Source organism: Cygnus olor, chromosome 29 (assembly GCF_009769625.2).
Source record: "Cygnus olor isolate bCygOlo1 chromosome 29, bCygOlo1.pri.v2, whole genome shotgun sequence".
NCBI lineage: Eukaryota > Metazoa > Chordata > Aves > Anseriformes > Anatidae > Cygnus > Cygnus olor.
Window position 1 is genome coordinate 205,538 of NC_049197.1, and position 25,458 is coordinate 230,995.

The 25,458-nt window shown below is 49.5% G+C and overlaps 2 protein-coding genes and 2 long non-coding RNA genes across 4 annotated transcripts in view; 2 read left to right on the plus strand and 2 right to left on the minus strand.

Annotated features, from left to right (window-relative positions):
• Positions 1-9,669, minus strand: LOC121061250. Its single transcript, XR_005815005.1, has 4 exons — positions 9,235-9,669; positions 7,136-7,253; positions 2,442-2,465; positions 1-874 (listed from the first exon to the last, which is right to left on the minus strand). It is a non-coding gene; the product is annotated as an uncharacterized LOC121061250 (long non-coding RNA).
• LOC121061203 (keratin, type II cytoskeletal 6C-like) lies at positions 5,489-12,576 on the plus strand. The gene is made up of 9 exons (XM_040539737.1): positions 5,489-6,195; positions 6,780-6,994; positions 8,724-8,784; positions 9,315-9,410; positions 9,705-9,869; positions 10,310-10,435; positions 10,870-11,090; positions 11,448-11,482; positions 11,608-12,576. The coding sequence occupies exons 1-9, from the start codon at positions 5,611-5,613 to the stop codon at positions 11,901-11,903; spliced, it is 1,800 nt and encodes a 599-aa protein (XP_040395671.1). The 5' UTR covers positions 5,489-5,610; the 3' UTR covers positions 11,904-12,576.
• LOC121061249 overlaps positions 12,119-25,458 on the minus strand; it is an 18,488-nt gene continuing 5,148 nt past the window's right edge. The window contains exons 2-4 of the long non-coding RNA XR_005815004.1: positions 22,225-22,615; positions 16,935-16,979; positions 12,119-16,525 (exon numbers count right to left, since the gene is read on the minus strand). This is a non-coding gene — a long non-coding RNA (uncharacterized LOC121061249). The remainder of the gene's footprint in view (positions 16,526-16,934; positions 16,980-22,224; positions 22,616-25,458) is intronic.
• LOC121061208 (keratin, type II cytoskeletal 5-like) lies at positions 19,233-24,179 on the plus strand. The gene is made up of 9 exons (XM_040539750.1): positions 19,233-19,861; positions 20,872-21,086; positions 21,649-21,709; positions 21,904-21,999; positions 22,247-22,411; positions 22,646-22,771; positions 23,010-23,230; positions 23,513-23,544; positions 23,653-24,179. The coding sequence occupies exons 1-9, from the start codon at positions 19,352-19,354 to the stop codon at positions 23,847-23,849; spliced, it is 1,623 nt and encodes a 540-aa protein (XP_040395684.1). The 5' UTR covers positions 19,233-19,351; the 3' UTR covers positions 23,850-24,179.

Below are 25,458 nucleotides of genomic sequence, written 5' to 3' on the forward strand. Positions count from 1 at the left end.
AGCTGCGCGAGTACCAGGAGCTGATGAACGTCAAGCTGGCCCTGGACATCGAGATCGCGACCTACAGGAAGCTGCTGGAGGGCGAGGAGAGCAGGTGGGAACAAAATCCCTGCAGAAGGAATAGTGAATGTCACTGTTCCCCTGCCAGCAGGTTGGTTCCCCCACCTGCCTCTGTACTTTGTCTCTGACCTCCCCTTTGTCTGCCCTCCAACAGGCTGAGCGGCGAGGGACTCAACCCCATCAGCTACTGTAAGTATCACTGTGCTCGTTTTCCCTTGGGCCCATTGGGAGCAGAGCCTTTGAGCAACCCTGGGAAAAGGGAGGTTTTACCCAATTGCTCCATGTAAGACATTCAGAGCCTACCGGAACCATTAGCATGTGGGGACAGAAGTTGGGTTCAAGTCCCATGGGTCCAAGTCCCGATGATGGTGCTTTCTGCAACTGGGAGGTTGCCAGAGCAGATGTTCAATCCTCTGGTTGTATTTTCCTGCAGCGGTGATCAGCTCCAGCTCTGGACCAGCTGGTGGAGGTGGCCTGGGAGGAGGATTTGGTGGACTGAGCCTAAGCGGAGGAGGCGGTGGAAGCGGTTTTGGTCTTGGAGGAGGCGGTGGAAGCGGCTTTGGTCTTGGAGGAGGTGGTGGAAGCGGCTTTGGCCTTGGAGGAGGTGGTGGAAGCAGTTTTGGTCTTGGAGGAGGTGGTGGCCGTGGAGGCTACAGCTTTGGAAATGGAGGAGGACTTGGACTCAGCAGTGGTGGTGGTCTCGGAGGTGGATTTGGAGGAGGCAGCAGTCTCGGCATCTCTAGCGGTCTTGGCTACGGAGGAGGTGGCAGCGGCGGCAGCAGTGGGCTGAGCACTGGAGGGGGGAATTTCAGCTCTGGAAGTGCAAAAGGCACCAACCCAGGTGTGAAAATCGTCTCCAAAACCTCCTCCAGCAAAAAGAGCATAAAAAGCCAAAGCCTGAAGAATGTTACGCAGCCTGAGTAAAACCAACACCGGACCCTCCCCGAAACCATCACTTCTGCCTTGCTCCCGCATCGCCCCTGCACACCACCACCCCTCCATCTGCTCTGCCCCGGCTCCTCGCACCATAGTTCTTAAGCATTTGGGTCCCATCTCAAGAAAAACAGCAGAGCACGAGCTAACCAGATCTCTCAAAATACCTGGAACAGGTTTAAAAGGCAAACATGGGTCTAAGTGATTTTCTGAATTGGGAATTGTCTTTTGGGGGTTTGGTTTGTTTTTTAATGAGTCCGAGCAGTTTGTAATTGCAGCTAGCTGACAGCCATCAGCCAACACAGATCAAAAAGCAGTGCAGATGCAATAACTGGGGTTTTTAGCTTGGTTTTGCATTCACGGTTCTGGCCTGCAGAAGACCAGGGACAGGCTGGGACCTTGGCTTCAATCCAGCCTGCTTTGCCCTCCCTGCTGGGATGAACCAAACTCACCCCTTCAAGTTAAGCAACTTGTTTTCATACACACGTGAGGGATGTTTTTTCTGCTATGTAGAAATACCTAGGAGGTTACTGAAAGACCCCAGGCAGTGATTTGCAAGCTTGTTGCCCCTCTTAAAATATCTCTTATTATGGGAGCACAGAGCATATTAGGTGTGATTTCTGAGTCACTGCAAAACCAGCCTGAAGGGCCATGTCCATGCTGCTCCTTGGGGTATTTCGGCTATTCACTGTGTGTGGGTTTCTCTGCCAAAAGAGATGCGTTTGGGAAACCAAAAAGTGAAGTCAGGTCTCAGCCCAGCACATGGGAAACATGGCAATTGGGAGCAGGCACCCAAAGTGACACCAGTGCCCCCCTTCTGATAGAATTTGCCCCTCTAGGACTCCACTCTGTCTGTTTTTATTTTTGTGAAAATACCATAAAAAAGAAAATTGCAGCTTTTTATACTTCAGTGATAGTGAAATGATGCTGTGTTTTCCTTCCCTTCTCTTTTGGGAACATGTCCAATAAAACTTGATTGTAATTTATTTGTTCCTACATGTTTTTGCTCTAAAGCACAACCAGCAGCATGAAATACTTCCAACCTTCAGCGGAGTGAACGGGAGGAGGCTTTTGTTTCACTTTTGGGGAAAAAGTTTCAAAATTCTGATTAAAATAAATACTGAAAAGCTTGAAATGAGGTGCATGCTGTCACGAAACAAAACGAAGAATGTGGAAAAAGAGGAGGAGGGGGGTGGTTTATCCATCAAGCAACAAAAAAATTAGTCACCATTCATTTCTTAGCCCATTACTGTTGTTAATCCAAAAGCCTTTCTTTTTGGCAGGGAGGTTTTTGCACGGCTCTACTAGCTCAGACAGAAAAAAAAAAAAAAAGCATTCAATTTTTGCTTTCTCAAAAGACACAGCAAAACCTAGCATCTGGGGGAGGATTTTATCAGGACAATCTAGACTGAGGATGGGTTTCGGTGAGCTGGAACAGAGCAACTTACCACATGATGCAGGTGTTTTGGTCACTGCAAAAGGAGAAAAAAAAAAAGAAAAGGGAAAAAAAAGAAAACCTCAGACAAACACTCATGCCTTATTGCATTTCAAAGAGTCAGACGCTTTGCTCTCCTCTGACCTCTCAACATCCCAGCTTTTCATAACCCTGCACAGCAAATGGGCAGGAGCGAGTGAGCACACACCAGCCCCGCGGGTTTGCAGCAGACGCTCACAAGCTCCCCAGCAAAACCTCGCTGAAACCCAAATGCACCCAAACACAGAAGCACCCAGTTTCCCTTCACTCAGAAAATCAAGGGAGCCGCAGTAAAAGAGACCAAAGTCTGGGGACAAAACCCCTCAGCCCCTGCTGCCACAGAGGATGCTAATTTTTGGACAGATTGGTCAGAAATTAGCAAAGGTTAAAAATAAACTGTGAGTCATCTTGATTTCTGTACTTGCCTGTGCTAATGCTGACTTACACAGCACGGCATGAATCAATGCAGCTAAAGACAACCTAACCTTAACTAACCCTACCAGTTCTGAATGTCTTTCTTCCCAGTTTGGGGTGAAAAAAAAAAGCAAATAACAGCCCAAAAGAGAGGCGGTGATGCTGAAAGGCAGCCAGACTCCTGCAAACATCTCAAACCTCTCAGCTGGCCCCATTCCCCCTCCCCAGGACATGATTCCTCCAGCGGTGCCCTCCCCCAGCAGGCAACCCCTGCCTCCAACAAATCCTGCCTCCCAAACCGGCACCCGCTGTGCGAGCAGCCTTCCCTTCCGAGGGGGCAAATTCGAGGAGGACAGTGCATGTGAGTGACAAAACCACGCAAGGGGATTTTGTGGGACTGAGAGATACTGCAAGAATTTTCCGTGTTTTTTTTTTTTTTGTGCCTAAACCATCATTTGCTTTGCCCTTTGTAATATTCCACTTAATTACCGTTGTCTGCAGCAACAGGCTTTCCTAGAAGAGCTGGGGAGGTAATGACTACCTTAAACATGAATCCTTTCTCTTTTCTTTAATTAAAGCATTTGCAGCCTGTGCTCTGGTTCCCAGGTGTGACTTTGCATAGCTCTTTGGAAGTCAAAGGCAGGCTCCCGGCCTCTGCTGCCTGGCCCCCTTCCACCGGATCCAGCTCACATGTGCCAACTCCCATCTGCAGGCTTAGGAAACCAAACCTCCGTACATCTGCCACGTTTCCAACACAATTTATTTAGTTTCAATACCAGTATAAGCCTGGTAACATTCCTGGGATTGCTGCTGATCCAAACCAGCAGCAGTTACTGGGGTTACCTGCATCACCCATGAAATCAGGGCTCAGGGCTGGCTACAGCAGCTTCAGGATGTGCGAGCGTGAGTGCAGGTTTCCTGGGAATTTTGGCATTTCCAGCACATTGCACAGCACCCAGCGGGTTCCTGGTCTCCACTCCCGAGGCGAGAGCACCCCCTTGCTACCGCCCAGCTTGCTCCCGTGCAGCACGCCCGGTGATCGGCTCCCCGATAGCTCGCCCGAACGCGCTTCGGGTGCTCGTGACTCACGCTATTGGCAATAGGCGGTGACAGGAGCGCTTGCAGGAGATGATAGTTGTGAGCGCCGGCTTTTATGATTGCAATGAGGAAAACAAAAAAAAAAATCCCTTCTGCTCAGGTTCTTTCAAGTTCCCAGACAGAGAAAACGGCAGTTGGAAGCACATCAACAGAAACAAGCTATGAGATGCTGCAGATACCCTTAAGCAACTCATTTTGGATTAAGTTCCCGTACTTATTGCTCACGTAGCCAATTTCAAAAAATCTTTTTGATTCAGTTTTATCTCTCCACTGTGCACTATTAGTTCATCTGACACACAACCCGATGGAGGTCGGTGGCCCTTGCAGCACAAGGATGTGGCTGGGCTGAGTTCGCTTTGCAGACTTGCTTTGGGTGGGAAGGAGGGGATATTTCTTGTAACCCACATCCAGCTCTTTGTGGGCACGAGGGAAGAGGTCCTGGCTTTCCTGTCTTTGCATCATCCCAAAACACGACCCAGCCCCATCGCAGCTCCTGGGTTCACCTGAGAGTTCAAGATTGAGGGGACAAAGATGTTTTAGAATATCATCTGACTGCATGATCTCAGCAGAGTGAAGGAGGGGTAGGAGGAAGCTGGAAGGAAAGTGTGTGAATTCCCCTACAGAGAACGTCTTGAGGAGCCAGCAGTGACGTGGAAACTGCTGGTTAGAGGGTAAATATGGGGGGGGAGTGATAAAAATACCACTTCACAGAGAGCTTTTGAACCCTCTGCCTGACGAGAAGACTCAAAACAAATGCAACCCTTTCAATCATCTCTTTAATATCTATTTTAGAAGTGCCAGAGTACTATTTAACGCAGTTTCACATTATTTTGGAAGGGCGATTCCCTTGCTGTCTTTGAAAGCCACGATAACTAATTTCTCAGTTCCTCCTGCAAAGAGGAGAGGCAACTTTTTGGTAAGATCCCAGAAAATACTACCAGGAGACAACTTCCACCCAGCTCTTCTCCACTAGCCTGCAATCCTTTAGAGCCCTTTTCTAAAAGAAATCAAAATAGCAGTGCTGAGAAGTAAAATCACCTCCAGCCTCAGCTTTCCCAAGCCAACAACAGGGCATGCACACCGTGACAGGGCAGTCTTGGAAAGATCAGCCCCTGTCTGTGCTGCCCTGTTCGCCGTGTGAAGTGTTGAACCCTAAACTGCACCGCACCTTGCAAAGGCTTCAGCTCAAGGAAGCTCACTGCAATGGGTGAGCCCTGGCTGGCATAAGGAAAACTGGCTCCCAGGGTCTCGGGAGAATCATGTTGCGTCCTGCTCGTGAGCGCAGACCTCGGCGAGTCGTCCCATTCAATTCTCATTTCATGACTCAGAGCGCCAGGCTTTGGGGGTGGGGGGAGCTCCCTCACTCCGTTACTTTCTTGCCTGCAAACAATGCATTTTTCAGCGCCTCGCTGTAGCCTAGGTGTGTTTGACAAGGCAAGTTGCTGCAAGGCACGTCAAGTTCTGAATTCCCGTGCCAAGTTTTCCAAGCAGATAAAAGAGGAGGCTCCCGAGCTCTCCCATCACAGGGGTTTCTGTCTCCGTTGCCCTCTGCTCCTTTCCTGCTGCTCAGCTTTTATTCACCAGCTTTTTTTTCCGTCCTGCTCTTTGCATTTCCAATTGAACAAGCCACCATGAGTCGGATCTCTTACAGATCATCAACTGGAGGGGGCATGAGGGGCTTTAGCTCAGGCTCTGCTATCGTAGGAGGTGGCAGTGGTACCAGAAGCAGTTTTAGCTCCGTCTCTGTCTCCAGAGTTGGAGGAGGAAGAGCTGGAGGTGGAGGAGGCTTCGGAGCTGGTGGTGGCTTTGGCAGCAGAAGTCTCTATAACTTAGGTGGAAGTAAAAGAATTTCCTACAGCTCGGTCGGCGGAGGTCTACGGAGCGGAGCTGGTGGTGGATACGGCTTTGGTGGAGGAGCTGGCTTTGGTCTTGGCTATGGTGGTGGAGCAGGCGCTGGTTTTGGCTTAGGAGGAGCTGGTGGTGGTGGCGGCTATGGGATGGGTGGTGGATTTGGACTGGGAGGTCCTGGATTTGGTGGTCGAGGTGGCCCCGGGTTCCCTGTTTGCCCACCCGGTGGCATCCACGAAGTGACCGTCAACCAGAGCCTCCTGGCACCCCTCAAGCTGGATATTGACCCAGAAATCCAGAAGGTGCGAACACACGAGCGGGAGCAGATCAAGACCCTCAACAACAAATTTGCCTCCTTCATCGACAAGGTGAGAGTTCGGTCTTAAACACCAGCCCGTGCATATTCTCAGTTGCCTCGGGAAAGAAGAACAGGAAGAAACTTCTTTTGGAGTTGGGGGCTTGCCTGAACTAATCCCAGCCAACAAACAGCACAGGTTTGGCTGAAAACTAAGAACTGTCTTATGCTCTTTGCAAGGATGAGTTTTTCAGCACCTCATTTTGCTAAATTGGAAATCCCCCCTTCCACATAAAAAATTTACTGGGCACTGGATGGATCTTGCACTGGTTGTAAAACTGCAAAGCTCCACACCTCTCAATGGGATACTCCCAGTTTAAACCAGTAAGGTGGGCTGAGCATGCAGTGGGGGGAGATACAGCTAAAGTTGCAATTACAGGTGCTTGGCCTGCTTAATGGCTCTTGAAAATTCTCCCCAAGCATATCAGCTTCTTGTGCTACTTTGCAGAATTTGGTGCCCTAAATTCCTGTGGGAAGATCCTAATTCCAATCTCTTTGCCATCTCTTTCCCTGTTGAACGATCCCTCCTTTCCCTGGCAGGGGACTTTGTGCGCCGTTCGGATGGGTTTCAGCGCGTGCCTGCTTTTGTTTTCTCAGGTGCGATTTTTGGAGCAGCAGAACAAAGTGCTGGAGACCAAATGGAGCCTCCTGCAAGAGCAGGGCCACACGGTCACCAGGAAGTCCCTGGAGCCCCTTTTCGAAGCCTACATCAACAACCTCAGGCGGCAGCTAGACAGTCTTATGGGAGAGAGGGGACGGTTGGACTCTGAGCTGAGGAACATGCAGGACATGGTGGAAGACTTTAAGAACAAGTAAGAGATTGCGCTCTGTAGATTAATAGATGTGAAAATCAGGGCAGGCGGTTCGCGCTCCCTGGCGCATGCCTTGCATTTGCACTGGGTTCCTCTTCCCAGCAAAATGAACATACAAAACCGAAATTTGGTCGCAGTTACCTCTAGCTATGTCGGTTGCATGCAGGCTCAGAATTTAGGACAGGATTCATTCACCCACAGAAGCAGCTCCATTGTATGGAGGTCCTGGTCAGATCCCTCGGGCTTCCCAAAACAATACCTGAAAATAGCAAAATGTGTAGCTTGTGAGTATGAATGACATGCAAAAGGGGATGAAACATAGCCATAAACAGCCAGCTCCAAAAATCCCCAATTTTTTCGTTTTGCAAAGGAAGTTCCTAGCTTCCAGAGGGGCCCAGGCAACCCGCATGTGCTCGGCCTCACTCACCTCTGATCACGTGGAAGATGCTCAGCTCTTTTTTTTTGCCCATTGCCTCAGCTCCCCCTCAAGTAAACCAGAGAAAAGAATTTTCCTGGGGTGGCAATTAGTCCCAGCCTGAGATAAGGCATCCAGCAAAGGCGGGATGAATCATTTTAAGGGCATGCCAGCTGGTGTCTGCTGACTATGAGGGACATTTAGGTGGTTTTTTTAGGTGAAGCAGTTCAATTTTCTTTGGCTGGAGTCTGAAGAGAACAATATCTTCCTTATGCAACCAGATGGCCAAGTGCAAACTTGAGAAAAACACCCTGGAGGACTGAGATATGTTTATGCTAGAGAGCTAAGCATGTGAATAGATTTTTGGGGTGGGGGATATGTATCGGCATTTAGAGCTGACAGGATGGGCTGACATGAATTAGCTTCTGTTATGTTGTCCTTGGGTACATTTCAGGTCTTGGTATGCATTATAGGCTTTTAGAAACCCTGATTAGTAGAAAAATGACAAATTATATTGTCTGGATTTTGGAGCTACTACCTGGGCAAGAAAATGCTTTTTGTTTCAAGTCTGGAGCTAGATTCCAGTCCACGGGCTCATGTTCACTTCGTTTCCTGTCCACCCAGAGATCCAGGTGCAGGGATATCTCTGCCAGTGGAAGTGAAAAGACTGGCATAAACCTGCCTTTCAAATCCAGGTCTTAGCCGCAACAGCCTCCACATTCTGTCTACTTTCTAGCTAAGCCCTGCCCTGATTATCTGATGAGAGGATGTTGCTCAGAGCCATAAAAAGTTCCCCAGAAACATAATCTGAGGCTTACTTAATGATCTGCTCTTGCACAACCATGGTTAAAGAATCACAGAACTTTTTTTTTTAATTAAATGCTGCAGCAGGTTATTCAGAGCCATTAGCATTATTAAAATATCAAATATCAAACTATTACATTATTAGCTATTGCAGTCCAGGCTGAAAGCTTTTGCATAACTTTGCTTTGGTCAAAGGTCACCACGAATACTTGCTGCTGCTTCTTACTGCAAAGGGCTCTGATCCTGCTCACATCTACGCATGAGCTTGACTTTAAGGGCAGTGATTGGATTCTTTTAATTTTAGCTGGGACTACTCACACCATGGAGTCCCTGCAGGTTCAGAGTAACTGACCATTTGCTCTGCATCTGCTCTGGACTGTAAACAGCTGGGAATAAGGAATATATCTGTGAGCCAGAATTAATGATTTAGGACTGGAGTGGTCCCACCTCTGCTTCTCTGCCTCGGCTCTTCATTTCCACCCGAACTCTCTCCCTTTTTTATCCTTACAGATATGAAGATGAGATTAACCGCCGCACCGGTGCAGAGAACGAGTTCGTGGTTCTCAAGAAGGTGAGTGAAGTGGGAGCCAGGGGGAGGGCAATGAAATGAGCTCAGTACACAGAGCCAAAGCAAAGCTGATGGGAGCTGGGGGGTCTTCCAACCCCATGGTTGGGTCAGGCATTAGGATACGGTGTTGGCACGGCTAGGACTAGGTACTGGGCTGGGTACTCCTCTGTATACCCCTACAAATGGGCACAACCTGCTCCAAGCCAAGGGTGCAGCACCTTTTGGCACAGTCGGAGGAGCTGCCCTGCTTTCTGGAGGTAGCTCCTCCGGCTGCAGCGCCAAACTGTTCGGCTGCCTGCTGTTCAGTCCCACTCTAACTCCAGTCACATCCCCATGAGTCTGAGCTTTGCCCTCTGCCCAAAACCTCACTGTGGCTCACAACCAGTGTCTGGCGTTATGTCAGAAAATGCCTTGATCATAGCGATATAAAAACAAGCCTAAAGATTAACGAACCTGGAAGCAGAGAGTGGGTCCTCCTGGTGTCCTTTTGTTTTGTGGTTTCACCCCGAAGTCTTTGGTTTTCTCTTCTTTAGGATGTGGATGGAGCTTACATGAACAAGGTTGAGCTGCAGGCCAAAGCAGATGCACTGGCAGACGAAATTAACTTCCTGAGAGCTCTCTACGAAGCGGTAAGCGGTCAGCCCTCCCTACGATAACATCCTCCACAGCTCCATGCCGTACAGTTTCCTGTGTCCTGGAGCTCCGTCCATCACACTCGGTGCTGTACAGCAGTAAAAGAAGAAGCAGTCACCACCTTTTTGAAATTATAACGTAGCCATAAGATAGAAATGATAGACAAGGAGAGGCAGAGTACAGAGAAATGCAAGAAAATGGCTTGGCAGAGAGGGCTCCAAAGCCATCTCGCATCGACATGGTTTCCACCCCTGAGACCAGACAACTCAGTTTTTTTGCATCTTCTGCAGGAATTGTCCCAGATGCAGCAGCAAGTGTCTGACACCTCCGTGGTCCTGTCCATGGACAACAACCGCAACTTGGACCTCAACAGCATCATCGCAGAGGTCAAGGCGCAGTACGAGGACATCGCCAACCGGAGCCGGGCAGAGGCTGAGGCTTGGTACCAAAACAAGGTGGGTAAGCGGAATAACAGACTGATTTCTGTGCATGTTGCAACGGGCTCTTGCATACAGATGATTGCCGTTCTTTGCTTGTTAACCACTACGCTGGACCCACCTTACTTTCCCTGCTGTGAAACCGGAGGACAAGACGCTTAAATGCCTTGATCCTGGGCTCACACTGAGTCACTGGTGGATCTGGCCTTAGACGCAGAGCATTCCTCTTTTCCTTTCAGGTTCCTAATATTAGGTGACAACCCGTAGCAATGCAATAGCTGACTTTGTGGTGTATTTTAGCAACTATGGGCTGAGCTGCTATTCCATGGGCAGGTTGCTCCGAGGGCTGTAGTCCCCCTAGACCTGCACTTCATGCCCTGAAGGCCCCTCACCCTTCCCAGCCCCACTCAGCCTCCCCACGGCTCCTAACCAGCACTCTCCTCCTTTCTGCATCTCAGTACGAGGAGCTTCAGGTCTCCGCCGGGCGACACGGTGACGACCTGCGTAACACCAAGATAGAAATTTCAGAGATCAACCGGATGGTCCAGAGGCTGCGGAATGAGATTGAGAGCGTGAAGAAGCAGGTAAGGTGGGGATGCTCCTGCATGGTGGATGGCAGACTCCAGACATGGAAGGAGCCAGCTCCTAGCTTCACAGCAGGGCTGGAAGGCCAGGGGTCCCCCCTGCACTGAAGAGGGCAGGGCCATCTCTGTCTCTCCCTACTGGAGAAGGTCCCGTAATGTGAGGATGTGCTGTGATAGCTCCTTTCTTGCTGGGGAAGTGAGTTGTGAGCTTTCAGGTCACCCCAGCAAAGCAAAGAGCTGCAGATGTTTCTCCTTTTCGTGGGAAACTGGACTATGGCTGCAGCTCCCCCCAGCTACCCCGTGACACCTTTCTGACAGTCCCAAGGACTTCTCAGTGCCATGCTGGGAGCCACCGGCCAGTATCCACAATACCACAGCAATACTCAGCTTTGGGTAGGCCAAGATAAACCATTATTGGCTTCCCTTTCTTTTAGTGTGCCAGCCTCCAAGCAGCCATCGCCGAAGCGGAGGAGCGTGGGGAGATGGCCCTCAAGGATGCCAAAGCCAAACTGGCCGAGCTGGAGGATGCTCTGCAGAAAGCCAAGGCAGACCTGGCCCGGCAGCTGCGCGAGTACCAGGAGCTGATGAACGTCAAGCTGGCCCTGGACATCGAGATTGCGACCTACAGGAAGCTGCTGGAGGGCGAGGAGAGCAGGTGAGGACAAACACGGGGTCCCATTGCGTGCTGCTCTTCAGAGTAGAGCGCGTTTCTTTGGGTCCAAAGACAGAGCTCACCCCAAGGGCCTGAAGCATCAAGAGACTTAAAAAGAGGGTAGAGAGAGGGGATATTTTAAAATGTGAGGTTTCTTGGAAAAGCTGGGTTTCTCCAGCTCTTGGCACCTGATGCACTAAGAAAAGTGAGCATTGTCACCTTTCACCTGTGATGCAGCCATACCCCACCAGAGGACCCTCCCTGCTGAAGGCCACAAAGTCTAATTAGCTGGTCCCAGTGGCCAGCGCTGTATCTTGCCTGTGCTTTCGCATTCTCACTTACGTCCCCCTTCCCCAACAGGCTTGCCGGAGAGGGAGTCGGAGCTGTGAGCGTCTGTGAGTACCTTCCCCCCTTCCAGCCCTAGTCACCCATTCCCCTGCCGTGGGGGCGATGGGCCAGGTACCCCCGCCTCGGGGACCTGCGGGTCCCTAAGGTGGGCACGCACCGTGTTCCCCTGCAGCCGTGGTGAGCAGCTCCAGCGGGATGGGCTACGGCGGCGGCGGCGGCAGCTGCCTGGGCATGGGCGGAGGTCTTGGCATGGGCGGAGGTCTCGGCATGGGCGGCGGCGGCGGCAGCTACAGCATGAGCAGCAGCGGCGGAGGCTTCGGAGGTGGAAGCGGAGGCTTCGGCGGGGGGCTCAGCTACGGCGGAGGCAGCAGCTTCAGCTCCAACAGCAGCCGAGGCGTCAGCTCCAGCACGGGAGGCAGCGTGCGGATCGTTTCCAAGACCACCACCAGCAAAAAGACCATCAGATAAGGATGGTGAGCCTGGCATTCCCTGTGCAGACGACGGTGTGTTTCCTGCCTTCTGAAAGCAAGTGCTGCCCTACAAATCAATGGAGTATATAGCTGAGCTGCACCCTCTCCTCCCTCTGGCCTCATCCACTGGGGCAGTGGTGGGAGGCTAGGACCCCACTGCCAGAATATGAAGCACTTTTGGCTAAAGCATAGGTTGTAACAGGTCACCAACAGGGCTTTGGAGAGCCGTCACGGTCCCCAGCGTTGGCCCTCTTCCAGCACAGTCCTCACTACTCTCTTGTTCTCCCCACGAAGTCACAAATTTAAAGCAAAGTGGAAGCACTTTGCTGAATGGGGAAAGCCACGCTTGGTCACACGCATTTGTTTCATTCACCCTAAAACGACGGGACAGCCTTGTGAAACCACTGTCCTGGATCTTCAGCAAGGAAAAGAGCTCCAAGATGCTCTAAAAGCCTCTGCCCACAACACGTGTTACAACCTCCAAATGTTTCATCTGCAACTAAAGATTTTTCCAGCCCCTTCTGTTTTCTCAGGCACCTGTGGGAAAGGTTACTGCTTTCTGTGTATATGAATTGCCACACTGATTTCTAACTCCTTGTGCCCATGGCTATAGCCTCTTCGTTTCCTACCATACTGTATTGTCCAATAAAGAGCATCTGTCATTTTTAAAATTTGCTGCTTCATTCTATTCTCTGCTGGGAATTGGGTATTGATGCGTGCTGTGCCCCAGCTGCAGAAAGGACTCTCTGCAGGCACTTCATGAGAAAGGACCTTGAGGAGATTGAGCTCAGGTTTAGGACCCAGACTCCCACATGGCTCTGGGAAGGATGGAGAGGAGGGTGGGATGGATGGTCAGCCTGGCCACAGGTTCACACCGCAAACAGGAGCAAACCTCCAGAACTGCAGCAAGGACATGGTGAGAACAGCATCAAACGGTGGTGAGGGGTGGGAAGTTCTGCATTTGAGCCCCCAGGAGGGGAATGGAGCAGTCAGACATCACCATAACTGCGAAGGGAGGGAGGGCAGCACTAGCAAAGAGGGGTAGACACAGGGCGAAGCGCCCAATATCCCACCACGTGCAGTCTTTGGGCATCAAGGTTTCCCTTGCACCCATGAGCATCTTGCTAAATGTTCCTTTGCAAGAGCTGTTTCGGGGCCTCAGATTCGTTTTTGACTGAACCTGAGGTCTTCCAAGCTGCCTGTAGCACCCAGCTGCCCAATTCCCAGCCACCCCCCAGGGGGTTTCTGAGACCTGCTGGGACGAGGGTTTCAGCCAGGCTCCCGCGCTGTTCCTGGGCTCCCCCCTGTGGCTCCGAGGGCATCTCCTGGCTCTTGCTGCCTGCGAGGCTGCAAGGCCAGGCACCAATCCGGGCAGCTGGGGAAGCACGGGGTGAGCTGGGAACCTAGCCCGAAAGGACCGAGAAGCTGGAGCATGAAGCGAGGGGAGCAAAGGAGGGGTCTGCAGCCCTTTGGGGATGTCGTGCCCAAAGGACGAGCATCCCACCTTGCTCCCTGGCGTCCATCAACCCACCCCTCATCCCCTGTAAAATCCAACTGGGGGAACCCCCAGGGAGGTCCCCAGGGAGGGAGAGGAGAAGGGGCAGCACTCATGGCTGCAAGGCAAAAACATCTCGTGCACAGTGTGCCTGAGCGCTCACCGCAGGGAAACACTTCCGAGCTCCTGAGCCCCCCGGACCCCAGGCACCCACTGTGCCACGCAGAGGTGTGTGAGCACCAGACAAGCCAGCCTGGTGTCTCCAGCAGGTGGGGACCCAGAGCAAGAGAAAGGCAGGGAGCTGCCCTGCAAGGGCTGGAAGCTGTGACAGGTCCTACACTATGGGGCTTGGGGCTCGCACCCATGGGCATCCCCTCCAGGACACAGGAAGGGGAAACAGCACCTTTGGAAAGCTGGGGCAGCCCGTTTGCACCCGGGGAGGCTTTGTAGAAAGGTGGGTGGTTGGGCTTCATCCGTTTAACTGTCTGCATCAGTCTGCAAGCATCTGACCACATTTCTTAGACTTAAGGAAATAGAGTGAAGCTAGCAAAGCAGTCTTCTTTGTAACAGGCAGGGCATCCCAACTGGGCTTTTATTATCAAACCACATATATATAGATAAATAATTGAAAATTTCAAAAATCTCTTTTGTGTTTTACAGAAGCATACATAACACTTTGCTGTGCCATCAGCTGCATCGACATGTAGGCCACAACCAACACCACACCTGAATCTTGGTCGTGAGCCACTCTGCCAAGCCCTTCCCCGTCCCCACGGTACCTGGGCATCTCTGCAGCCTCCATCAGTCTGCTGCCGCAGGCTGTTGTTGGCTCCTTCTCCTGCAATCCGAGCATTGAAGATGCTACCAAGGGAAAAAAAAAAAAAAAAAAAAAATGCAGCAAGCAACTATCAGTCACTCTTTTGTCTCCATGGGGCGGGTTTTGTAGCCCCCCCCCCCCCCCCCCCCAGCACTTCTCCAAGAAAGCAGATGCTTTCTAGTCATCTAGTTGCTATCTTCTAGTTTGCAGAGACCTGGAGAACACACAAATTCAAGTTAAACTTGACAAGTAATTTGAGCTGGCAACTTAAATATTGGGGGAAAAAAATAAACTAACATCTAATTTTAATATTTCTTATGGGAACGATTCTGTTTGTGGAATGCTGAAATATCTCCCCTTAACATTTCCCAAATGAAACACTGCAGCTTTTTGACTCAAAAGGAGATTTTCCATCCAAAAAAATTATTTTTTTTTTAATTTGCAAATGGTTTACATGGCTTAGAAACAAAGTACAACGTGAAATGGCTGCAGGGAAGGTAACGAAGGATGCAGCAAAACCAGCAGCGGAGCAATATCCCCAGCTCCCGTCTGAGAGGCACGTTCAGCCTGAGCGTCATTGTTTAACCAGGGCAGCGACATCCCGGCCGGAGGTTGGAGTCCGGCAGGCGAGCCGGGCTGCAGGCGATGCCACGTGCCGCAGGACAGCACCAGGGACCTCGGGGCTCACACGCTCACAATGCAGCACTGCACCGTGAATAAACATAAGGCCCCAGCAACTCGGCGCACTGGGACTGGGTGCGCTTTCCAGGACATGTGAATAATGCTTGTTTATCTTACCAGGTCTGAGAATGGTGCTGTTTGTTTTAATTGGGAGAAATTAAACTTCACACGAGCGCTATGGCTTTCTGCAAGGAACCTTGACCAGGAGCAGTCTCAGTGCAGGACAGAGCTGGGGGGCGCAGGACAGAGCTAGGGGGCGTGCCACGTGCCTGCACAGAGCTGATCCGAAATAACGGGGCTTTCCAGCAGCAGTACTTCAGTGCATGGGCTTCTTTATCAGGAGAAAATTTACACCCTAGGGCGACAAGAAAAGAGGAGATGTTACAATACTGCTGTGATAACCTCCAACACATGGAGCTTGGTGGAGATCAGAGCCCCAGCAGCCCTACTCAGGGATTAAAATTACTCAGCAAGCGTTACAACACAACTTGGGATGTTTAGGATTCTTCAGGTACCACCATGTAAGCACCAGCGTTGCACGCAGAGCAGGAGAAAGGAGGTATCAGCTAATACCAACCTAAGGTCAGAGGCTCTTTTAAGTGCAACAAAGCATGGGGTGAAACAAGACTTCCCTGGTCTGCATAAAGCACCTGGCAACAACAACAATAATGAAGGCGAAGTTATTCCAAAACCCTGGGCTGCATCGGAGTCTCTGCGCTAGCACAGAAAACAATTATCTGGGGAAAGCAGGTCACACCTACACTTCAAAGTCATGTAGTTACAGCTGACTGGCCTCCAGATACTGCTGGGAACAGGCTCAAAGGACTGCAACGCCCATCACGGGGCAACACCTATGGGAAAGCTTCTGAGGAGTTCATCCTAATTCATCCCTTGGGGAAATGAGATTCACGGACACTTGCCTCCTGCTCAGGAGCTCTCAGAGGTTCCTGTCCCCACAGCGCAGGGACCCTGCAAGTCGTGTGGTCCACTGTGGAAAAAGCTCAGGGCAACCAGTGGGACTTCATTAAGTCAGGATGATATAGTAAATTATGGTCAAAATGAGTAGGGTTTGAATTTAGGTTAGCAGCCCAAGTTTAACCCAAAGGCTTTAATTTAAGCAATTAACGTAAATTACAGCCTTGACTTTACTGATAATTAAACTGAGATTAGGTAGCACAGGTGAACCAACACAAGTTAGTAAGACACACTGATTTTATAAATGCGTGTGTTTTTGCAAAGAAGACACGGAGGCATTCCGAAGGATTTATTTCAGCCTCGTCTGAGAAAGGGCATCCATCACCAGACCAAGGCTTCCAGGGCAGATACTGGAGAGAGGCAGAGATGGACAGGAGCTGATGAAAAACTGCTGGAGATACCTGCTTCTTGCTGGCTGGGTACATGGAAAACAGTTCAAATTTCTCACTAGAGGGGCCTGAGTTGCATTTATTGCCCTGATGTAGCCAGAATGCACTTTTCTACCCTCAAAGGAGTGTTATTACCTTGCTGTCAGCATGATGCCAGAACCAAACTCGGCCAAGACTTCACTCCCAGGTTTACAGCATGGCATAAAGGGATCTCCCGCCTCTGGGTTGGAGACTCGCACTGCTGCCTGCCCCCTCTGCTCAGCCTGGGAGGAAGAAACAAGGAGGGGAAGGGATGGAAAAGGCTTTGGAGCCTGCTCAGCCTCGCAGCGTGCCTCCGCCACGTCATGGGGGCTCTCAGCCGGCAGGACCTGCCCAAACACAGCTCCCTTTGTTTGATTAGGAGGAAGAACTACAGAACAGCTTGAGTGAGAGCGAGCGTTATGCTCTGGTGGATGAGGAAAAGTCCATATCAGGGCAAGCTATCTTCATCGGAGCAGCAAATTCATTTACATGCCCGGAGCTGCAGTGTGCACGGGAGACACTCCCCCAGGAGCTACCTGGAAACCCAGTGTTTCATCAACAGAGAAGGGTGGGGGCCCCCTTGCCATCACCCCATACCCCAAACCTGTAGCTACAGCTCCTTGTGCTCACAGTTCTGCCTTTTGTAATTACCTCTCAAATTCCTTCCAGATGAGTGACGACCGCATCACCTCCACCCTAGTGCAAATGTGAAATGGAAAGAAATTAATTTCTTTTTATTTGGTTGGAGGAGCTGTATTATTACTATTATTAACAATGGACTCCAACGCAGTTGGAGTATTCTTTAGCCAAAAAAGACAAGTTTCATATGTAAAGGGAGCCTGAGGGGAAAAAGGAAAGTACTGACGCATCATGCTGTTAGTAACCAAGGGTGGGTTTCAGCCTGGCTAACTCTGCACACCCTGAGTCAGCCTCCTGGTCTCCCCACATGGTGCTGGGGAAGGTGGAAAGCCATCTCCAGGGGCCTCTCCTTCCATCCACCTTCGGATGGGAGAATCTGCCATTTGGCAGTGATCTCCCCTGACTACACAAGAATAAAAAGAAAAGCTTTTAGATAGAGTTACGTGGGATGGATAGCACCCCAGACGGCGATTCCCAAAGGAGTCTTAGGCATTTAAGGTCTCTGGCAACCTGCATCTGCCTTCAAGTATCTTGTGCCTCATATGAACCAAGCACACCACGGGGGATCAACCTCACGCTTGTACGTCATGACATTCACCAACTGGTGGGCAAAGCCCCAAGGCGGATCAATCATCCACAGCCTTTAGGGTGTAGATTTGCTGCTCGCGATCCATTTACTCCAGTTCCCATGTGTGCAAAGTGTGCCAACAGTCAGACCCAAGGAACAGACCCGCTGGGCAAAATTTACAAGATCGAGCTCTTGCTTACAATAAAAGCTCAGTCTTGCAATAGGCGCCAAAATAAAATAATTGCTACTTCTTCCCCTCCACCATTTCAAAACACCAATGTAAATGCAAGCTATTTTGAAGGCAAGTTGTTGTGGAAGCAACAGGGACCCAATGCACTCGTGGGGGTTTCCTTTGCCTCGCAAGGCGGGGGCGGCTCACAGCACACCCCCTGCTCGGCGATGATTCCTCAGCGTTACGTTATTCCTGCTCTGCAGCCAGCAGCTGCTCAGCCTCACAGACGACACAAGAAGAAGCTGTTCGGGGGGATGTGGTTGCAAGTTCACTTTCTTGTATAAATAAATTACATATGAATCATCTTTTCCTGAACTACCTGAAACAAAGCGAGGGCCAGAAACACTCGCCGTGCCTCAGAATGAAGTTATTTTTCACATTTTCTCTTCAACTTGTTACTCAAGCTGCCCACAGTGCTACAGGCAAAGCAAAGACCTGCACTGGTACCTGTGGCTGAGAAAGGCCAGGTCCAGGATGTCTTTGTGTGCAGACTGCTGTGGATCTGGGCAGAGGGAATCCTGTGGAGCACTCTTCTAGTGGATTCATGCAGGCAGGGTCACACTTTCAGATGTGCAGTGCTGAAAGAGCTGATTAAATCTTTGGGAATCTACTTCGTGTTTATAAATGAGGAGTTGGGAACAAGCCCAGAGCACTCCATTTCCATTGAGCCAGTGGATTCAAAGCAGCTCCCATTCCTACACTCTCTCCTCCTCCTCGAAAATTTTGTTTTGTTCCTTTGTTTCCATCCTCCTAAAACACCAAAATTGAAATAGAAGACTAGAACAGCTATTTGTGCTAGAGCTCAATGGCAGCTGTGAATATCACTGTCAAAATACACTTGTGAACAAAAGACCCTAACAAAATGTTTCATTTTCATTCCTACGTTAATTTTATTTTATTCCTTTTAAGAGTGACGGAAGAATTAGTCCACAGGAGCAGGAGTTTCAGAAGAGATCAGCCCTGGGAGCTGAGCCTACATAGAGACAGAAGCAGAAGCATTTCTGCAGATATATTGCAGAAGGGGACCATGCAGTATGTATCACAAAATAAAACATAAAACAATATACTGCAGGGCATGCTGTAAAGCACTGCTCTGCCTGACACAGATTCCTTTCCCTAAAACACACGGGACTGTAATTTTTAAAAACTCTACTCATGAACAGAAAAGGGGCAAAAGCAATCCTGAGGGATGAAATTTTCAAGCAAGAGGTGTTGAGTGACATGCATTTTGAACGGTGTTTTCCTCCCTGTGCCCAAAGTGACTCAACTGCAAGTTTCAAATGCTTTGATATGGCGAAGAGTCTGGCTGTCTACAAAGACAGCAGAAGGCGACAGTTATTCCCAAACAATACCACTGTTGCTCAGAACCTGGCTATATTATTTCAGAAGGGCGTGTGTGCGGAGTGAGTTCTTTCTCCAGAATGCTGTTGGACATGCCAAGCCTAATTAATCAGAAAGATGATCCACCTCATCAAACCCATCCCAGTCTCATAAATGCATAAAAGGGCTCTCCTGAGCTCGTGAAAAGCACAGGTTCATCTTTCTTCTTTTCCTCCTACTCCTTGCTCCAGGCCAGCACCTTTGCTCCTTTGCTCTTGCTGTAGCATCCATCCCAACCCAAAGCCAACAATGTCTCGCCAGTCCACCGTGAGGATTCAGAGGGGAAGAAGTGGCTTCAGCGCTGCTTCAGCCATCGTCCCAAACACCTGCCGCACCAGCTTCAGTTCACGCTCCGTCACCCGGGTTGGAAGCTGCAATGCTGGCAGTGGGTTTTCTAGGGTCGGTGGTGGCTTTGGAAGCAAAAGCCTCTACAATGTTGGAGGATGCAAGAGGATCTCCATGGCTGGAAGGGGTGGTGGCTTCTACGGACCTGCAGGTTTTGGTGGTGGCGCTGGTAGCGTGTATGGTTGTGGTGGTGGCTTTGGCATGCCAGCTAACCTTGGCTATGGATATGGTGCCTTTGGTGGTGGCATGGGTGGCCCTGGATTCCCTGCTGGGGGCATCCACGAAGTCTCCGTCAACCAGAGCCTTCTGAAACCTCTCAACCTGGAGATTGACCCCAGCATCCAGAGGATCCGAAAGGAGGAGAAGGAACAAATCAAAACCCTCAACAACAAATTTGCCTCCTTCATTGACAAGGTGAGACATGAGCTTCCCTAAATATCTTGCCCTCATTTTTTGATGGGGACTCTTAGCTGCGTTATGAGCACATAAGCTGATCAAGAAGGAATGAAAATCAGGAATGAGACTGAAAGATGCCTCAGTCCCTGGAAATTCCAGGCAATGGTACCTGCTGCATAGTGGTTGCTATGAATTAATCATCCAGTATTCGAGGTCCTCCTTGTTTGCTGCTTAACATCTCATAGGCAGTGGAGAAATAAAGCTCTTAGAGACAACCTCATCCTTGTGGAGGTGTTGAGCTCTCTGCACTGAGCACTGCAAGAGCCTTGATAACAGGTTTTTAGATGGTTCAAGTGAAATGAGAGCAACCCATCCAAAACAATCAAGAAAGGAAGCGCATAATTGGCCCTAGGGAGAAGTAAGCTTCTCGCTCATTGAATTTTCCTCAAAGGCATTTAAAGCTCTGAGTGAAACAGTACCAGCATGTTTGGACTGTTAGTTCAAAAGAGCAAAATCTGATCCGACTCTGTCTGAATCACTTCATTTCCTTGTTAACTGTATTAGACGCACAAGAGCACCTGCTCGATTTCTCTTGGTTGAGCAGCTCCTCTTTGATTTCAAGGAAAATGCAACATTATTTTGGAGATTTTGTGGGGTGTAGGAGCTATGCTGAAGGGAGGGGAAACTGACACTTCATTATTCTTTTCTTAATAAGTGTGCAAACCGTTTTATTCCTTATCTGTTTTTGCATGCACTGTTCACACAAGGTGTATGCACCTTGCATGCTTTATCAAAGGAAAGAAGGGGAAGCACGTGCAAAGAAATCCATGGTTGTTCCAGAGTTTTTTTGCAATATTGACCAGGGTCCCTGCAGTCAAATAACAAATTCCTGCTTCTATCAGAGGAGAATTTGGCTATGACAACCAGTTGGAAAGGGTACTTCACCCACTGAGATCCCACATTTGTAAGGGAAGCTCTCTTAGAATCTCTGCTCTTTCAGAACATCTTCAGCGTATTTCTGCTTGCAGGTCCGATTCCTTGAGCAACAAAACAAAGTGCTGGAAACCAAGTGGAGCCTGCTTCAGGAGCAGGGGATGAAAACAGTTAAAAACAACTTGGAGCCGCTGTTTGAGACTTACATCAACAACCTCAGGATGCAGCTGAACAGTTTGCTGAGTGACAAGGGAAGGCTGGAGGGAGAGCTCGTCAACACTCAGTACCTGGTTGAGGACTTCAAGAAGAAGTAAGTGTATCGAGCGAGCGCTCTACCTACCTAGGTAGGTGCAGCCTTTCTCCATTTGACATCCTTAAGCCAAGCGGGGGATCCAGACAAGTCCTCTAACAAATAGACCGGGACACAGGAATTCCCGACAGCGAAGGCTGTGCCATTTTCTCAAGATAAACGGTAATGGAGCAACAGATCCAAATACACAAACATTTTGGGAATAATTTAGAATATGATCAAAGACTTATTAACTAAATTACCTACTGAGGAAAAAAAATTACATGGTAGGTCTGAAAGTTTCAGGACAGCATGCTTAATTTGCTTAAGACAAGCAGGAGGAGTATGACTAAGGGCCAGAAAGAGGGAAAAAGGAACAGCAGAGATTCTTTAAAAAAATTTAGATGTACTTGTTTTAACTAGTTTAGCCTAGGAACATGCTCATGGTCTCTTATTCAGATGCTCTGCAAAAGAAAAGAACATTGTATGCAAAATGTTCTTAAGGAAGTTCATTCCAGCAAACTAAAATCACCTCTGTCTGTTACTTGCCTAAACAAATGCTTCTTCTGCCTCCCTCCATTAGGTATGAAGATGAAATCAACAGGCGTACAGTTGCAGAGAATGAATTTGTGACACTTAAGAAGGTGAGAGCAAATTGCAGAACACCGTCTGATGATTACTTGTAGAGCTCTAATCACCTATTCAATCACAAATCCATCCATTCTTATTCTAATTTTTATTAATGCCTCCTTCCCTGGCCTGTTATTGCGGAGATAAGCACATCCCTGACTTGCGAACAAGAGCGTAAAATGTATTACCTAATTCTCTCGTCCTCCAGGATGTAGATGCTTCCTATATGAACAAGGTTGAACTACAAGCCAAGGTAGATGCGCTGACTGAAGAAATTAATTTCCTGAGAGCCCTCTACGAAGCAGTGAGTACAATCACCTCCCAAGACATTTCAGTCCTCAGTTCGGAGCTTTCCTCCCTCCGTTCCTCTGAAAGCCTTTAATTTCTCCCCCCAGGAGATGCTAAATCCTTTACCTCTTTAGAGTTACACCAACTGTCTTAGCTCCTTAGATAACAATCTGTAGCCTCTCCCAGGTCTGCATGCTCATCTGTAAGGATGAAAAGGCATCTCCCAAGTGAGTGAGCTCACCTAGTCACTGCGCACTTTGCAGGAGCTGTCTCAGATGCAGACCCAGATCTCCGACACGTCCGTCGTTCTCACCATGGACAACAACCGAAACCTGGACCTAGACAGCATCATCTCGGAGGTCAAAGCTCAGTACGAGGACATCGCCAACAGGAGCCGGGCTGAAGCCGAGTCCTGGTACCAAACCAAGGTGAAGGAATTGGGGTTTTCCGTGCTGTTATCTTCATGTCTTGTCTTGAACAGAAAAGGACTGACTCTTCCAAGAAAACTTTATCCAGTACTGCACATTGCACAGCAGCAACTCAGCTGCTAGTGTGGGCTTGGGGAGGCACCCAATGCTTTCAAGCACCCACCTTGCCACACACTGTGTTACTGAAAAAACGATGGATTTTACCTTGACTGGTTGTTTCTCTCTCCACGACAGTACGAGGAGCTGCAGGCTACCGCAGGCAGGCACGGGGACGACCTCCGCAACACCAAGCAGGAGATCTCCGAGCTCAACCGCCACGTCCAGAGGCTGCGGTCTGAAATCGACAGCGTGAAGAAACAGGTAAAAAGCAGGAAACCCCATCCTTTTAACCAATTTACCTCCCAGATTGGCAGAGAGGAAGGAAAACATCAAAAGCAACCTAAGCGAGTTCTGATCAGCTTGACCCTTTTTCTCTCAAAAACAGAATTGCTGCTAAAACTGCTTAAATTGGTGGTACTGTAGTAAGACCTTGTGGTTTCAGGGTAGAACAAGCCAAGGGCCCATACGAGCAATTTGACCAGAGCTTTCTCCTTCCTAGTGTGCAAACCTGAAAGCAGCCATCGCAGATGCTGAGGAGCGCGGGGAGCTGGCCCTCAAGGATGCCAAAGCCAAACTGGCCGAGCTGGAGGATGCTCTGCAACAGGCCAAGGCAGACCTGGCCCGGCAGCTGCGCGAGTACCAGGAGCTGATGAACGTCAAGCTGGCCCTGGACATCGAGATCGCGACCTACAGGAAGCTGCTGGAGGGAGAGGAGTGCAGGTGGGTGGGAAACACGACCCTTCTAGTCCTGGTGTTGGAGGATGCAACACAAGTGCTGGTGATGCTCGGCATTTCTGAAATGCACATGCTCAATGGGGTATCCAAGGGCAGAGGGAAAGGTTGTCTGGTTAATTCTGTAAGGTTGTGAGAAGCATCCACAAATTATGCGACATATTCATTTTTCTCCCCAGGGGTCTCTAAAAAAAGTCCCATGTATTTTCTTATGCTATCACCTGGCTTCTTTCTTATGGTCTTACATTGCCGTGTTCTGTTCCCTAACAGGCTGGCCGGAGATGGCGTCCCAGTGAATATCTGTAAGTCTCTAAAATATACGCAATTACCCGATTTGAGCATTATTGTGTTTCCGTACTGAGAAGCCAATACCCAGAGAGACTGAAAGCTTTTCCTTCTCCTTCTTGCAGCTGTGACCAGAACAACTGTGGGAACAGGATATGGAGGAGGAAGCAACCTCAGCATGGGAGGGGGAATCTGTAACATGGGGAACAGCTTCAGCTGCGGGAGTGGTCCTGGGGTGAGCAGCACCACCTTCGGAGGTGGCAGCAGCTCCAGCGTGAAGTTTGTCTCGACCTCCTCCACCAGAAGAAGTTACAGAAGCTAAAGGTTTCCTTTCAGACGCCTTCACTCGCCAGAAAACACCTTAACACTGGTCCTTTATTAAAGCATAGTTGGGGTGAATGGAACGAGGGCCACCTAAACCCTATGTCTTGTCGCACAGGAGCCCTCACTTTAGGAACCCTCTCTCAGCCATGTTGTCTAGCACGTCGTGTAGGGCTCTGCTATTGAACATGAGTCCAATTGTTTTAAATTTGCAACTTGCTTGTTACAGCTCAGCATTGTTGGCCGGATTTTGTATATAAAATGTGTCCCATGACTGTTTGTCTCTCTTCACTTTCTGGTGTTTGTCTAATAAAAATGCATATGTAATTTATTCTATTGTGTGGACCTTTTAATTAAAGACGTGGAACAGCAAATGCAAATGCAGATAACAAGCACTTCTCCTAGGGCCTTGCCCAGTTAAAGGCACAGATTTTTACTCCTCATCCACATTTTCTGCATCTCCCCAGCAGCAGCCAAAACACAGGTACAGCGTAGCACCAAGGGGAGGTCTGCTGTTGGCTTCAATGCACTAGTTCTCCCCATCGTGCACGTAAAACACCTGGAAGCTAAACACAGGGCACGCCAAGGCAAGAGTGGGGCACAGGGGAAAAGGTCTAAGATTCATTTGCTATGCAGCTCCCAGCCAGTACAACAGCCAACAGCCTGGCTCCCAGGGGGTGCAAAGGGCAGTGCCAAGTGTGTGATGTACCTGCATAAACTTCTAACAATAGGGAACTAATTACCAGGGGAGTCAGAGCAACCACCCGACTTGTTCAAGAATATCAGTCCATCTCAGAACCCCATTTACTGTGAGCTGTCTCATCTAAGTGTAAGTGCCAGCGTGCAAACACCTGAGAGCTCTCCCCTCCTGTTCCGAACACTGGCCACCCTGTCTGAGGAGTTCATCTCAGGCCTTGGGTGCTCTCGTTCCGTCTCCTTCGACCATAAGTGGAGAGTCCAGTCTACAAATATTCATATGCTACTCTGAAGGGAGTTGTCTCCCGTTCAATAGCCAAAAACAAACTGAAAAAGAACAGGATACCTGTCAGAAGTAGCAAGTCACAGAATCATAGAATCGTTAAGGTTGGAAAAGACCTCCAAGATCATCTGGTCCAACCATCCCCCTACCACCAATGCCACCCACCAAACCATGTCCCTAAGCACCATGTCCAACCTTTCCTTGAACACCCCCAGGGACAGTGACTCCACCACCTCCCTGGGCAACCCGTCCCAATGCCTGACCACTGTTTCTGAGAAGAAACGTCTCCTAATTTCCAACTTGAACCTTCCCTGGCACAACTTGAGGCCATTCCCTCTAGTCCTCTCTCTAGTTATCTGCGAGAAGGGGCCGACCCTCAGCTCCCCACAGCTTCCTTTCAGGGAGCTGTAGGGAGCAATAAGGTCTCCCCCGAGCCTCCTCTTCTCCAGACCAAACAACCCTTCAAGATCCAATTTAGATGTGGTTCTGTGACTAGTCAGGAGAGATTAACTGAGCAGTAAAAGCAGGGCATTATCTGGCTGAAAGCTACAAAGGAGTGACAGATCTACTGCTGGAAGATGAGTTGAAAAAAATGTGTGACAAAAAAAGAGTCCCAACCCCCTGTGTATTT

Bases quoted from the DNA above. Each gene is read 5' to 3' on its own strand.
- LOC121061208 (XM_040539750.1), top strand. From the start codon at position 19,352: ATGTCTCGCCAGTCCACCGTGAGGATTCAGAGGGGAAGAAGTGGCTTC. The intron at 21,710-21,903 runs GTGAGAGCAAAT...CTCGTCCTCCAG, and splicing joins AATTTGTGACACTTAAGAAG to GATGTAGATGCTTCCTATAT. The intron at 22,000-22,246 runs GTGAGTACAATC...CGCACTTTGCAG, and splicing joins TGAGAGCCCTCTACGAAGCA to GAGCTGTCTCAGATGCAGAC.
- LOC121061203 (XM_040539737.1), top strand. From the start codon at position 5,611: ATGAGTCGGATCTCTTACAGATCATCAACTGGAGGGGGCATGAGGGGC. The intron at 6,196-6,779 runs GTGAGAGTTCGG...TTGTTTTCTCAG, and splicing joins TTGCCTCCTTCATCGACAAG to GTGCGATTTTTGGAGCAGCA. The intron at 9,870-10,309 runs GTGGGTAAGCGG...TCTGCATCTCAG, and splicing joins AGGCTTGGTACCAAAACAAG to TACGAGGAGCTTCAGGTCTC.